The sequence below is a fragment of the Engraulis encrasicolus genome, chromosome 3, assembly GCF_034702125.1.
Source record: "Engraulis encrasicolus isolate BLACKSEA-1 chromosome 3, IST_EnEncr_1.0, whole genome shotgun sequence".
NCBI lineage: Eukaryota > Metazoa > Chordata > Actinopteri > Clupeiformes > Engraulidae > Engraulis > Engraulis encrasicolus.
In genome coordinates, this window is record NC_085859.1 from 13,170,093 (window position 1) to 13,182,482 (window position 12,390).

The 12,390-nt window shown below is 44.3% G+C and overlaps 1 protein-coding gene across 2 annotated transcripts in view; it reads left to right on the top strand.

The window, feature by feature from the left end:
• Nucleotides 1–12,390, top strand: part of golga1 (golgin A1) — a 38,392-nt gene that overhangs the window by 18,740 nt on the left and 7,262 nt on the right. For both annotated transcript variants that reach the window (XM_063194771.1, XM_063194772.1), the window contains 7 exons: nt 1,198–1,293; nt 1,761–1,856; nt 5,550–5,702; nt 6,742–6,837; nt 7,645–7,734; nt 9,099–9,201; nt 11,507–11,646. In XM_063194771.1, the coding sequence (XP_063050841.1) occupies nt 1,198–1,293; nt 1,761–1,856; nt 5,550–5,702; nt 6,742–6,837; nt 7,645–7,734; nt 9,099–9,201; nt 11,507–11,646 (774 nt within the window). The remainder of the gene's footprint in view (nt 1–1,197; nt 1,294–1,760; nt 1,857–5,549; nt 5,703–6,741; nt 6,838–7,644; nt 7,735–9,098; nt 9,202–11,506; nt 11,647–12,390) is intronic.

A 12,390-nucleotide genomic window follows, 5' to 3' on the forward strand; every position in this document is an offset into this window, starting at 1 on the left:
TCCTTACTAAGGTTAAATTGGTAATAAATCCCTTGTTGTGCATGAACAAGACATTTGCGAATACATGCCTAACAAATGTTTTGATTATGCTCCTTTTCATGCCTTACAAGTTACTTATACAGGCACATTGTATGTATTAGTGCTAATAAATGTATCCATAAAATATAGTGTTACTATAAGCGTTCTAGCTCTCTGAGATCACCGTGGCTTATGCAGGGACTGTAAGTAAAATTGCGGCAGTAGTTCACTTGGGGAAACTTGCATCTTTGTTACAAATACATCAGACACAATTTCCAACCACATTTTATTAAACGTGACGGTAATATCTCGCCAAGACCGAAGACGCGTGAGGACCGTCTGCATTGGAATTCAGCGGAGTGCTATCGGTCAAAAACTGTCTGACCTCTTTTTTTAGATGCGTCCTAGCAACTCTATAAGAGGGTATGTCCGTCCGTCCGTCCGTCTGTCTGTCTGTCGGTTGGTCCGTCCGAAACGCATTCCTTAAATTGTCATTCCCTGCTGTGTCCACAGGGCAGCAGAGTGCATAGTCGGACGCATCTTTGTCCGCTTGTCTAGGGTGGGTGTAGCGAAGGGGAGTAGAGGTGCCCCGCTGGGACTCAAACCTGGACCTTCTGTGGTACCAAAGAGGGGCTCTGACTAGGGCTGCACCATGTTAGAAAAATATGCGATACACGATAACATGACCGTATACTGCGATATTACACCTTATCATGTATAAAACAACTGAGAGCAATGTCTTATTGCCAACATTATTTTTTATTAGGAAAAAACGTGGCTAATATACAGCATCAACTTAAAATGTCAACATTTTTTAACCTTCTCATCAAATTTCCTGTTATTAAAGATTGAAAATTGTTTGCAATACGTGTATCGCAAGCTGTGATATCGCGATATCGATACATTTTTCGATATATCGTGCAGCCCTAGCTCTTACCACTACACCAAAGAGCCAGGCTCGTTGGCATGATGGTCAGAACACGCCCACAATGCTGGTGATGGCCACTCCCATCACAGCGGGCCTTAGCCAAAGGTCAACTGCGTATCCATTTAAAGGTGATTGCTTTATTTTATGAATGAGAATATGTTGGTCATTGTTGACGGCTGTGCTAAAATGTATTTTATTTTATGAATGAGAATATGTTGGTCATTGTTGACGGCTGTGCTCCCCCTCCTCAGATCTCCAAGTTGAACGCTAGCGTAGCCGAGCTGCAGACCCTCCTCAGACACAAAGACGACTCCAACAAGGCTTACAGAGAGAGGACAGACGCACAGGTGTGTGTGTGTGCGTGTGTGCGTGCGTGCGTGCATGCGTGCATGTGTGTGGTATACATTTTGCAGTGTTCTATTCAACAGCGGTAGAACCCAATGTAATATCCCTCTAGCTGGTAGGTTTTACCAACCTAGTGTTAAATTCACTCTGCAACATTCACAGTTGTGTTGTAAAATACATTTTACAATGTGTGTGTGCCATGCTCTGTTTAACAACGTCTGAGAATTTTTGTTTGTTTGTTTGTTTATAAAATGTTGTTTTGTGTCTGGTAAGTCGCTTTGGATGAAAGCGTTTGCCAATGTTGTGTAATGTAATGTAATGTAATGAGGTGTGTGTGTGTGTGTGTGTGTGTGTGTGTGTGTGTGTGTGTGTGTCTCTCTCTCTCTCTCTCTCTCTCTCTCTCTCTCTCTCTCTCTCTCTCTCTCTCTCTCTCTCTCTCTCTCTCTCTCTCTCTCTCTCTCTCTCTCAGATTGGCAGTCTGGAGCAGCAGGTACAGGAGGTCACGCAGAAGCTGAAGAACGCAGAGCAGCAGCTGCTGGATAGCGAAGTCCAGACGCAAACACTGGTAAAACATTAACCCACTGGCCGCATTAATAACACACAAACACGCATGCACACACACACACACACACACACACACACACACACACACAAACCCCAGGACTGCTATCACTATGCCCGCTATCGCAACATACAAACACTGGGAAGTGTGTTATTTCATATTCACAGTCTTAAATAAACTTGAATGCATTTTCATTGTCTAATGGAAATGGGACCAAATTTTGTTTTTTCCCCCCAACATGTTTTTATATTTGTAGTACATACATCTGCCATAAAAACATGTTCATCATTTCTTTGCTTTAAAGACATGGGCTGAATCTCAAATGGTGCACTTGTGCACTTTAGTGTTCATCTTTCAGTGCGTATGGCGTATTAGTTATGCACTAAAACATAGTGCCCGAAGTGCACAAGTGCACCGTTTGAGATCCAGCCAGTGTCCTGTGATCTGGCTAGTTGTAGAATGGCTCGTTGGTGACTCCTGGTGGTAGCATTTATCATAGCATACATCACAGAAGTCATAGGTTCAAGCTCTTTATGTTTGACGATGTCCTGCGATATTGAACAGTTGTTAGTGTGGCTGTGCAAATGCTTCAGAGACCATCCAGCATTCAAAGAATAACATCGTCAATAACATCTTAAAATCAACTAGTCTTTTTTTACTTGAAATCAGCTGTCAGAAATTAATTTCTCATAGGACCTCAGTTTTCCTGACACCAATATTTTGAGTGTCTTTTTTTTATCAGTCGTTGTACAGCCATGTGCCAACAGCGATTTTTGTATGACTCTTTTATATATGTCTTTAAGGTAGAGCACCGTATGTAATTTTGTAATGGTTTATAGCCTGAAATCATCCTGCCCATTCACAATGATCTAATAGACATCTCCACCGGTGCCTTGTTTTCTAGCTGCAGGGTCGTCAGCCTTAGTCACAGTGTGACTAATAATACCTGCTATATAAAAAAAGGGAGTCACTAGAGCATCTTTGGATGTGGAAATTTTACTGTTACCGGTTTAAAACAGTGAAATTTAGACATCTGAAAATGCTCCGGTGACTCCCATTCTTTCCCTACAATTACTAGTCCTTTCCCGAGACGCACCAGATTGTGAAGTACAGGAGTGCGGAGGATAGCTCTCTTTTTTTACTGAACACCAGCTATTTCTTCATTAGTCAGCTTCCATATATTGACATAGCATTGCACCATTTTGTCACACTATTCATTAACATGTGTTTCACAATTCATTAAAGGGGTATGCCACTATTTTGGGGCTTAAAGGCCAACTTCCGATAAAACTCAGTTTTACTCACTCCTTTCGAAGATCGGACGGTCACCCCAAGTTAAACTCCCTTGCAAGGCTCTCATAGCGGTGCGTCAACTCTCCTGGCTGTGTTTCCCGGTGTTTCCCAATTTACATAAATAATGCAGAGAAACGAGCGAATCACGAAAGCCTTTCTGTGTTTCGTCACATCGAAAGAAGGCGTTGCCCACAAAGGTTTATATCGACCCATTTATCTAAAAACATGTCGAGTAATTTTTTTCTGCTTGTTTTCAAAACAAGCAACGTCTGGTGGCCCGAAACATAGCTTAGCTTAGCCATCAGCTGGTTGCTACTCTCAGGTACACACACAGCACAAAGCCTCATACATAAAGCCTGCTCACTCCGGTTGCTCCGTGCCTGCAGCTCGCCTAGGGGTCGCTGTCGAAAGAGCACAGCCCTGAATGGAACCTGCACGCCTCCGTTGGCGCCCCTATAGTGCAGTACCACCCGGGGAAGTGGCGACTCTGTTTCCCATTACATTCTCTCCAAGAACTGGAGGACTGAGCCAATCAGAGACTCGTTTCTTTGAGAGCAGGAGGAGTGAGCCAATCAGAGACGCATTTCCACGAGAAACACGGAACACTCTCTCGTTTCTCCACAAGCCACCTTGCCAGCTTGCAAAAACGTCTTGAAACAAAGCAACCAGAATGTTTTTTAAAACAGGACCAACGCGTAACACATTCAATAACAATGGGGAACACAGCAATATTAATCAAATGACGTTGAGAGGCCATCTTTAATACAGTTGAAATCGTTGGCTGGGGTTTATAAAGGTGGTAAAGCATTGTAGCATGCTACACGGATGCATTGACTTTCACTAGCTTAGCGACATGATCCCTCCTTTAACTTGTCTTAAAGCAACACAACAGCTTACATGAAAAATAAGACACTTTACCACCTTTTTAAACCCTGGCCTACGATTTTAACTGCATTAAGCCCCAAAATAGTGGCATACCCCTTTAACACGTGGCGGTGTTTTACATCTGTGCCAACAGCGCCTCGTGACCTAGGTATGGTGGGGGTGAAGACTGAAACTGCTCATCATACAAACAACAAATGCACATAAGCTATAGGACACTGTAACCCAATTTTGGAATGCTGGTCCATTCCCTTTCGGGAAATCCAATTTCACAAGAAAATGCTTTTACAAAGCTCATCAAAGGCAGTATCTATACAACAAGTGTATTGCAAAATCTTATCTCATTCTATTTAAGTCATGCGAGCCGCGCTGAGTGAAGTTCAAGCCTGTTGACCAGGATTTTTGAAATGGCAGAGATCCAGCTCACTGACATCATTCAAATCATTTTCCCATACAATCTTTACTCGATCAGTTTCAGTGTCTTATCTGTCACTTTCGCTCTCACTGCAGTGAAGCAAATGATTAACGCCATTTTGCTTATGCAACCACAAAAGTCAGTATCGGTGTTTAATTTTGCTCATGGATGTTAAGACTAAATATAGTGACCCAGTGACCGGAAAAAGGCGGTTTCGGCTAAGAAACGAAACCTCGAAATCGGGAATCCTTCCTTGTCTGCATTCTCGTGTCATTCCGTCACGTCTGCCCCCATTTCTCCTCTTCAGAAACGTGAACCAGCAAAAACAGTTTGCATGCCATCAGTGGCCCTTAGATACACGTAGATGCTAGAGTCTCTCTGTAGAGTTGTGGTTCTCAAATGGTTTGAACAAATTACCCTTTGTCCTCATCATGATCCTCCCAACACCTGCTTGACCTCATCATTAGCCTGCCGACGCACCCTTGACCTCATCATAAGCTTGCCAACACCCCCCTTAGTGTTAAAGAATCAAAATTAGACTATTGCCCCCCCCCCCAATGGCAACTAAGCACTGCCCCCTCTCAACCATATCCTTCTCTACCCCCCACCCCTCCAGGGCTCCCCAACGCCTCCTACTACTACTGTGGATGTTTGAGCCAGTATGATTTTGAGAGCTCAGTACTATGCACCTGACAGGAAGGGAGTGTGATTTTAGGCTCTTTGGGTGCATCCCAATATGTGACCTTGCCTCCTCCACTTGTGCTTGTCTCCTCGTCTCGCCTCCTGGCCCCTCCTCCGTGGAGAAAACGATAAAGTTTCCCAGCTGTCAGCCTAGCCACAACAACTTTTGAGGGACTGTTTTTCATTCACCATAACAATTGCAAACGAGAAAAAGACTCAACAATTGAGCTTTTGCAAGATATTGAAATATAATGCTGTTGTCAGTGATGTCATCATGACGAGAAGCGAGTGGAGGAGGCAAGTGGAGGAGGCAAGGTCCCATATTAAGATGCACTCTTTGTAACACCTTCCACATCTGACCTTGTGACTTTGTGACCCTTATCATGATCTACATTGTCTGACCTTTTGAACTCGTGGCCTTGCAGCAGGCGGGCTGGAGCGAGGAGCGCGAGCGGCTGCAACAGCAGGTGGCCAATCAGAGGCAGAGGGGGCTGGAGCGCTGCGCACGATTGGAGGAGCAGCTGGCCTCCGTCCAGGCGCAGAAAGACGCTGAAATCGCTGCTGCACAGGAAGCCAAGGTACTGGATGGATGGCTGGATGGCTGGATGGATGGATGGATGGATGGATGGATGGATGGATGGATGGATGGATGGATGTTGGCCTCTGCTTGTGTTTTCACAGAAACGATTTTATTTCACAGAAACGATGCACAAAACGCATTCAGTCATAGTAATGACCACAGCAATATGTGTATTTGTGCATAAAATAACGTTGGCAGTGGACCTTAAAAAACTTCATTATGTCTGACCTTGGATGTTTGACTTTTTACTTTTTGTCTGCCTAGTTGTCTGTTTAAACGTTTTAATGGCTGTCTGTCTGTGTACATTTTCCTATCTCTTGTCTGTCTGTGCTCCCTTTTTTTCATACTCGTTTCTTCTCTGAACTTCTCCTTCTGCTTTGTGCTTCTTGCTGTCCTATAGAATTTTCTCATTTTTGTGGATTATAATCTTTCATTGATGTGTGTGCAAATTCTCGTTCATCCAGGTCATTTTCGTTTAAAGAAGTTTAAAGTTTAAATCAACTGGAGTTCTTCTCTTCCTCTATGACTCAGTGATTTAAAAAGTCCAGTTGCATACAGCTAGACTGTTTTGATATCATTGACATATTTTTCTCGCTCGGTCTTTGTATTGTACTGTGTTATTAGTCCTCTTCGGCAATGTTATTAAATAATAATAATAATAACTTAGTTTTATATAGCGCCTTTCAAGTAACCCAAGGTCGCTTTACAAAAGGAGAGTGTGCAGAGGAATAGAGAGAGAGGAGAGGAGGGGGGGTTGAGGTGGGGTTGGGGCAGGGTGGTTAAGGACCATAGGCCTCAGTGAATAAGTGTGATTTTAGGTGCTTTTTGAACTTAGCCAGTGTGGGGGCTTGACGGACATGGAGAGGTAGACTGTTCCATTGTTGTCCATTATTGGCAGCATTTCTGTGAAACCGTGTCCGTATCTCTCTCTTAACATTTTTCATTCTGATCTTTCACTCCCTCTTGCAATCCCATTCTCTCGCTCCCCCATTCCTCCTCTTCCCCTCCTCTCATCCCTCGTTCCTGTGGCCCTGTAGAGAGACCTGGAGGAGGAAAAGGCAGAGCTGGAGAGGAGACAGGCAGAGGTGGAGAGCTCACTACGCACACGGACACAGGAGCTGGAGCAGTCGAGGGTAAATCCACACACACACACACACACACACACACGAGCTGGAGCAGTCCAGAGTAAAGCCACACAGCCTTAGACACTAGCATACATGCACACAGACACACACTTATGGACACGCACGCACGCACTCACTCAATTTGGAGCAAGCCAGAGTAAAAACCAAATACTCCCTAACATACGGGCAGACACTCACAAACACATACACACAAACTTGAGCAGTTGAGAGTGGAAAACACACCCTAATCGTAAGAAATGTATGCCCCTAGGTTGAACAGCACACCCTATTGACACACACACACACACACACACACACACACACACAAGCTTGAGCAGGTGAGAGTAGAAAGCACACCCTAATTGTGAGAAATGTATGCCCCTAGGGTGAACAGCACACCCTATTTACCCACACTCATACACACACTGGAATTTGCGCTGGTCATGCACTCAAACGTGCACAGGTAAACGTGACTTACCTTTTTCCTCAGGGAAGACGCACCATTATGGTCAGACAGTGGCACCTACACCTTTGGTGACACATGCCATATACAACGGCTTTTATACTGTAGTCTTACGATAAACACACATAGGCATACACACACACACACACACACACACACACACCAGAATTGCAGGTGTAATTTTCCTGATTGCGTGTGTGTGTGTGTGTGTGTGTGTGTCTGTGCGTGTGTGTCTGTGCGTGTGTGTGTGTGTGTGTGTGTGTGTGTGTGTGTGTGTGTGTGTGTGTGTGTGTGTGTGTGTGTGTGTGTGCACGTGTGCGTGCGTGCGTGTGTGTGTGTGTGTGTGGCTGCAGGCGGAAATGAGCAGCCGCCAGACAGTCAGCGTAGAGATTGCCAAGGCACTGGAGGACACACGCAAACAGAAGGAGGAGCTGCAGCTCCAGGTGAGTACATGGCACCTCCTCCGGGGGGTGCTGTGGCGCAATGGCGTAGAGCAGTGTTTCTCAACCTTTTTTTAGGCGAGGGGCCCTTTCAATTCGTTAAAAATGTCAAGGCACCCCAAACCAACAAGCTGCAACGTGGCATCGCATCTGATGCCACACAAACTTAGAAAAGTAACACATTTGGAGATGTCACACAACCTACGTTCGAAGTTACAGCTTACTGGGGTGACCTAAATCATCTTCATTGTGCGTAAATGACAGATGACAGATTCCACTGACTTTGCCTTAATTTATTAATTTAGACAAATATGTATAATAGTACATAATTTAATTATCTGCCACGTTTCCGCGGCACCCCTGAGGGGGGCCTGCAGCACCCCAGGGTGCCCCGGCACCCTGGTTCAGAAACCCTGGCGTAGAGCACCCCTACGCCACATACTTGGGGACCCGGGTTCGAGTCAGGCCTGGGTCATTTCCCAACCCTACCCCATCTCTCTCTCCCCACCGCTTCCCCGTAGCATCTTCACAATCCTATCACAATAAAGGCACTAAAAAGACACAAAAAAGGCCCTGTCGTGGCCAAACGGTAGGGCACTCGTCTGCCATGCGGCTGACCCGGGTTCGATTCCCGGCCCAGGTCCTTTGCCTGCCCTTCCCCGTCTCTCTCTCCCCACTCGCTTTCTGTCACCACCTTCACTGTCCTATCATAAATTAAGTTAAAAAAGACAAATTAACAAAACAAAACAAAAACATTTCAAAAGGAACATCACTCCTCCTCTCTCCTTCACTTTCTCATTGTCCCTCACAGTCACAATCTCACCCCTCAAATTAGGTTCAAATTGGGTGGGATTTAGTGCTTCCAGGCTTTAGTGCTTTTTTGGCTGGAAAACGTCAGCCTCATCAATCATCAATCTCTTCAGTTTCATCAATCAACACTCCTCTCTCCTCTCTTCTTTCCCTCTCCAGTTTTTTTGGCCTTTCTATCTCAACAGTTGCCTGTACAATACAATGAAAGGTCACACAGATATGGCCTCTGCTTTCATACTGCACAAAGGGCCTTTGTAGAAAGTGGTGAGGTGTTGACAGATGATGGTAGAGCTGGCGCCCACACCTTTGTCTTACTTGAAGTTTCGCTCGGTGCGTTTTTCCAAAAACAGTGATGCAGTAGGAGGAGCAGGATGCTAATCAGTGCGAATTAGCTGGACGTTAATCACTGAAACCGTATTAAAAGCAGAAAATAAGAGAAACCAAAAACAAAAGTCGGGTTACAAGCGTTTCTAGTTTAGCCCATCAGCAGTGTTCCCAAATTCAAAATGAGGTGTTGACGGATGCATGAAGGTGTGTTCTCCTCCTCTCTTCCCCAGGTGGGAGAGTTGACGGTCACCCAGGAGTCTCTACATCAGGACCTGACTCAGCTGAGGGAGCAGCTGGCAGACAAAGAGGCCGAGATCCAAGGCCTTCATGAAGGTAAACACTCCCATTACGGATGGGTTCTAAAGATTGAATCGCGATCCAATATCGATTCACGTTTGAAAAGTGTGATATCGATTCACAACTTTGTGGATCGATCTTTTGCCGATGATTGTAGGTGCTATTTTCTCAACCACATCCTGTAGCTTTCTTCCACATTCATGTACACTACATGCACAAATACACACGGCCTGTTCAAGTAAATAGTGCCAGTGTTTTCCCACCTTTCTCTCTCATGCCAAGTTTCCCACTTCTTTCTGTCATACCAAGGTATTTCATGTTTGTGTGGGTATCAAAGGTTGAGATATTTAGGTTTTTATAGCCGGTCTTAGAATTTTAGGCATAAATGTGTTAAAGTGACAATACAGAAGATCGATATTGAATCGAATCGAATCAGATCGTGGATCGAATTGGATCGTGACCTTCTGGATCGGATTCGAATCGATCCAGGAAATTTGGATCGAATCCCAGCCCATGTAACCAGGGCTCTAAATTAACTTTTTTCATCACCAGCCAAAACAGCTTGTAGATGTTAATCTCAGTAGTTGAACACACACTTACTAATGGGTCAAAGTGGTTAGTAACTAACAGGGTTCCCACTGGTGCTTGAATTCCTTGAAAATGCTTGAATTTCAATAAGTGTTTTCAAGGTTGTGAAAATGCTTGCATTTTTGGGGAAGTGCTTGAAAATGCTTGAAATTTGAGTCAAGTCAAACTCAGCAAGCCAAATAATAGAAATAAATTGTTCAGGTACATCAAACATCTGAGGGAGTGAGATGTCAGACCCTAAAATTAATTGGAATGCAGGAAATTGCATCTTAAAAACACAACATTTTCTGGGGGAGGACCCCACACCTCCTTCCCGCGAGCTATTAAAGGTGCTGGAAAACTGACATTTTGGTGCTTGAAGGTGCTTGAAAACTGCTTGCATTTGTTCATGGAAAAGGTGTGGGAACCCTGAACTAAGTTCTCTTTTTTCCCAGCCAAATTGAATTTTCAGCCTGGGCCGTGTAACTCATGTATATAACCAGTAACCACTTACCATGGAGATTTATATGTCCAGAGAAGAATTTTGTAATCAATAAGGGACTTCACTGGAAGCCAGTGAAAGCTGTCTGAGCGTGGGAGGGATGTGTTGCCTCAGCTTTGCCACTTACCTTGGAGCCTGAAGATAGTAAACACTTGCATATAACCACTTTCCTTGGAGCCTTCAGATAGTAAACACTTGCATATAACCTCTTACTTTGGTGTTTCAGGAAGGTAAACACAGTCACTTTTACATTGCTGACTTTGGAAATTCTAGAGAACTTTTTTGCACAGTTTACTGGGCTTGAGCGCTTTCGGGAAGGTAAACACACATTCCCTCACATTCTACTAGAGCTCCCTGTACACAAGGAACGTTTTACAGAATGACTTGGGCTTGAATATGGCACACTTGTCACACAAATGTGGTTGCGGAAGATTCAGAAGTGTCAAACCAGGGTTCAGAAACTATTATGTGTGTGTGTGTGTGTGTATACTATGTGTGTGTGTGTATACTCTTTATATATTAAAAAAACTAACCCCTCTTTGCAACTGCACTTGTTGTTGTGTATATCTCCTGTGCACTTTGTATTTGCTTGTGATGTTGGCTTGATTATGTCCTTTGGTTATAAAGCGTCTGCCAAATGCAATGTAATGTAATGTAATGTAAGAGAAAGCCACAGGATCCAACCAACTCTGCCTCATTTTCCTGATCATGGGTGCTCATCATGATCAGCTGATTCAGAGAGGTTTTTTTTTTTTTTTTTTTAATCTCTTGGTTATTCATGTATCGCCCCCCAGGTGGCATACTGGTTGTGCTGTTTGTGAACACGGTTGCTGTGTTGCACAGTGCATGTGAATGTGTGCTACTACTAATTAGGATCTGTAAATGCATTTGTGTCTGCTGTCTTGCTGTGTGTGCTTTACTCATTCTGACCTGTGTACGTGTTTGTGTGTCTGTCTTTTTGCCGTGCGGGCGTGTGTGTGTGTGTGTGTGTGTGTGTGTGTGTGTGTGTGTGTGTGTGTGTGTGTGTGTGTGTGTACTGTATGTGTGTTACTGTGTACGTGTGTTACTGTGTACGTGTGTTACTGTGTGTTTGTGCGTGTGTGTGTTACTGTGTGTGTGTTACTGTGTGTGTGTGTGTGTTACTGTGTGTGTGTGTGTGTTACTGTGTGTTACTCTGATGTGTGTTACTGTGTGTTACTGTGTACGTGTGTTACTGTGTACGTGTGTTACTGTGTGTTTGTGCGTGTGTGTGTGTATTGGGTTGTCCATCAGGTCTTGCGGTGGCGCGTGCGGAGACGGAGCAGCTGCAGTCCCAGGCGGAGCAGCGGGAGCAGGAGCATCGGGCCCAGCTGGACGCCCTCCAACAGGAAATGATGTCACAGACCCAGCAGCTGGACTCCTGCCAATCACGCGTGAGCACTCAGCCGCCACACCTGCACTTTTTTATCATCACCATGGGGGATTTCCCAGCACACGTGCACGCACGCGCACACACACACACACACACCACTTTAGTCTGTCAAGAGGCACTTGTGTTTGGATGAGTTTCTCTTTGGCAAGAGGCAACAAAAACAGTTCAAAAGTTCATAGCCAGGTCTCTTTGGACTTCTCGTAATTACTGTCTTGAGGGAGTTTAATGATCTTTTTCCCTTCTAGTTATTACATTTTAAAAACAGCCCTGTCTTCTCATTAGTGTACAGGTATAATTTTGTGTCTTCTCGTCATTGCACATTTTGGAAGTTGTAGGTGATGTATGTACAGTGTATTGTATTGGCTAGTAAAAGTGTAAAATGAAGAGCAATCCATGATGTCGTTTTTATTGATGACATATAATGACGGCAATGAAGTTGTCTCCTCTGTGCATATTGCTGACGTTATAGGCGATGTGCGGCACACAGTGTTTTATTGGCCACTCAAATAAAGGACATTGTGTGCATTCATCAGCTGATTTTCTTTTAAACTATACTGTCCTGAGTTATAGGTGCTATTTACAATCTATTTTATTGCCTAATTAACAATAAAGCAAAGTGAATTAACCTGAACAATAAAGTAAAGTGAATTAACCTGAACAATAAAGTAAAGTGAATCACAGCTATTGAACCCTTTAGAAGTTACAAGTTGTTTGCTCGCACACACACACACACACACACACACAC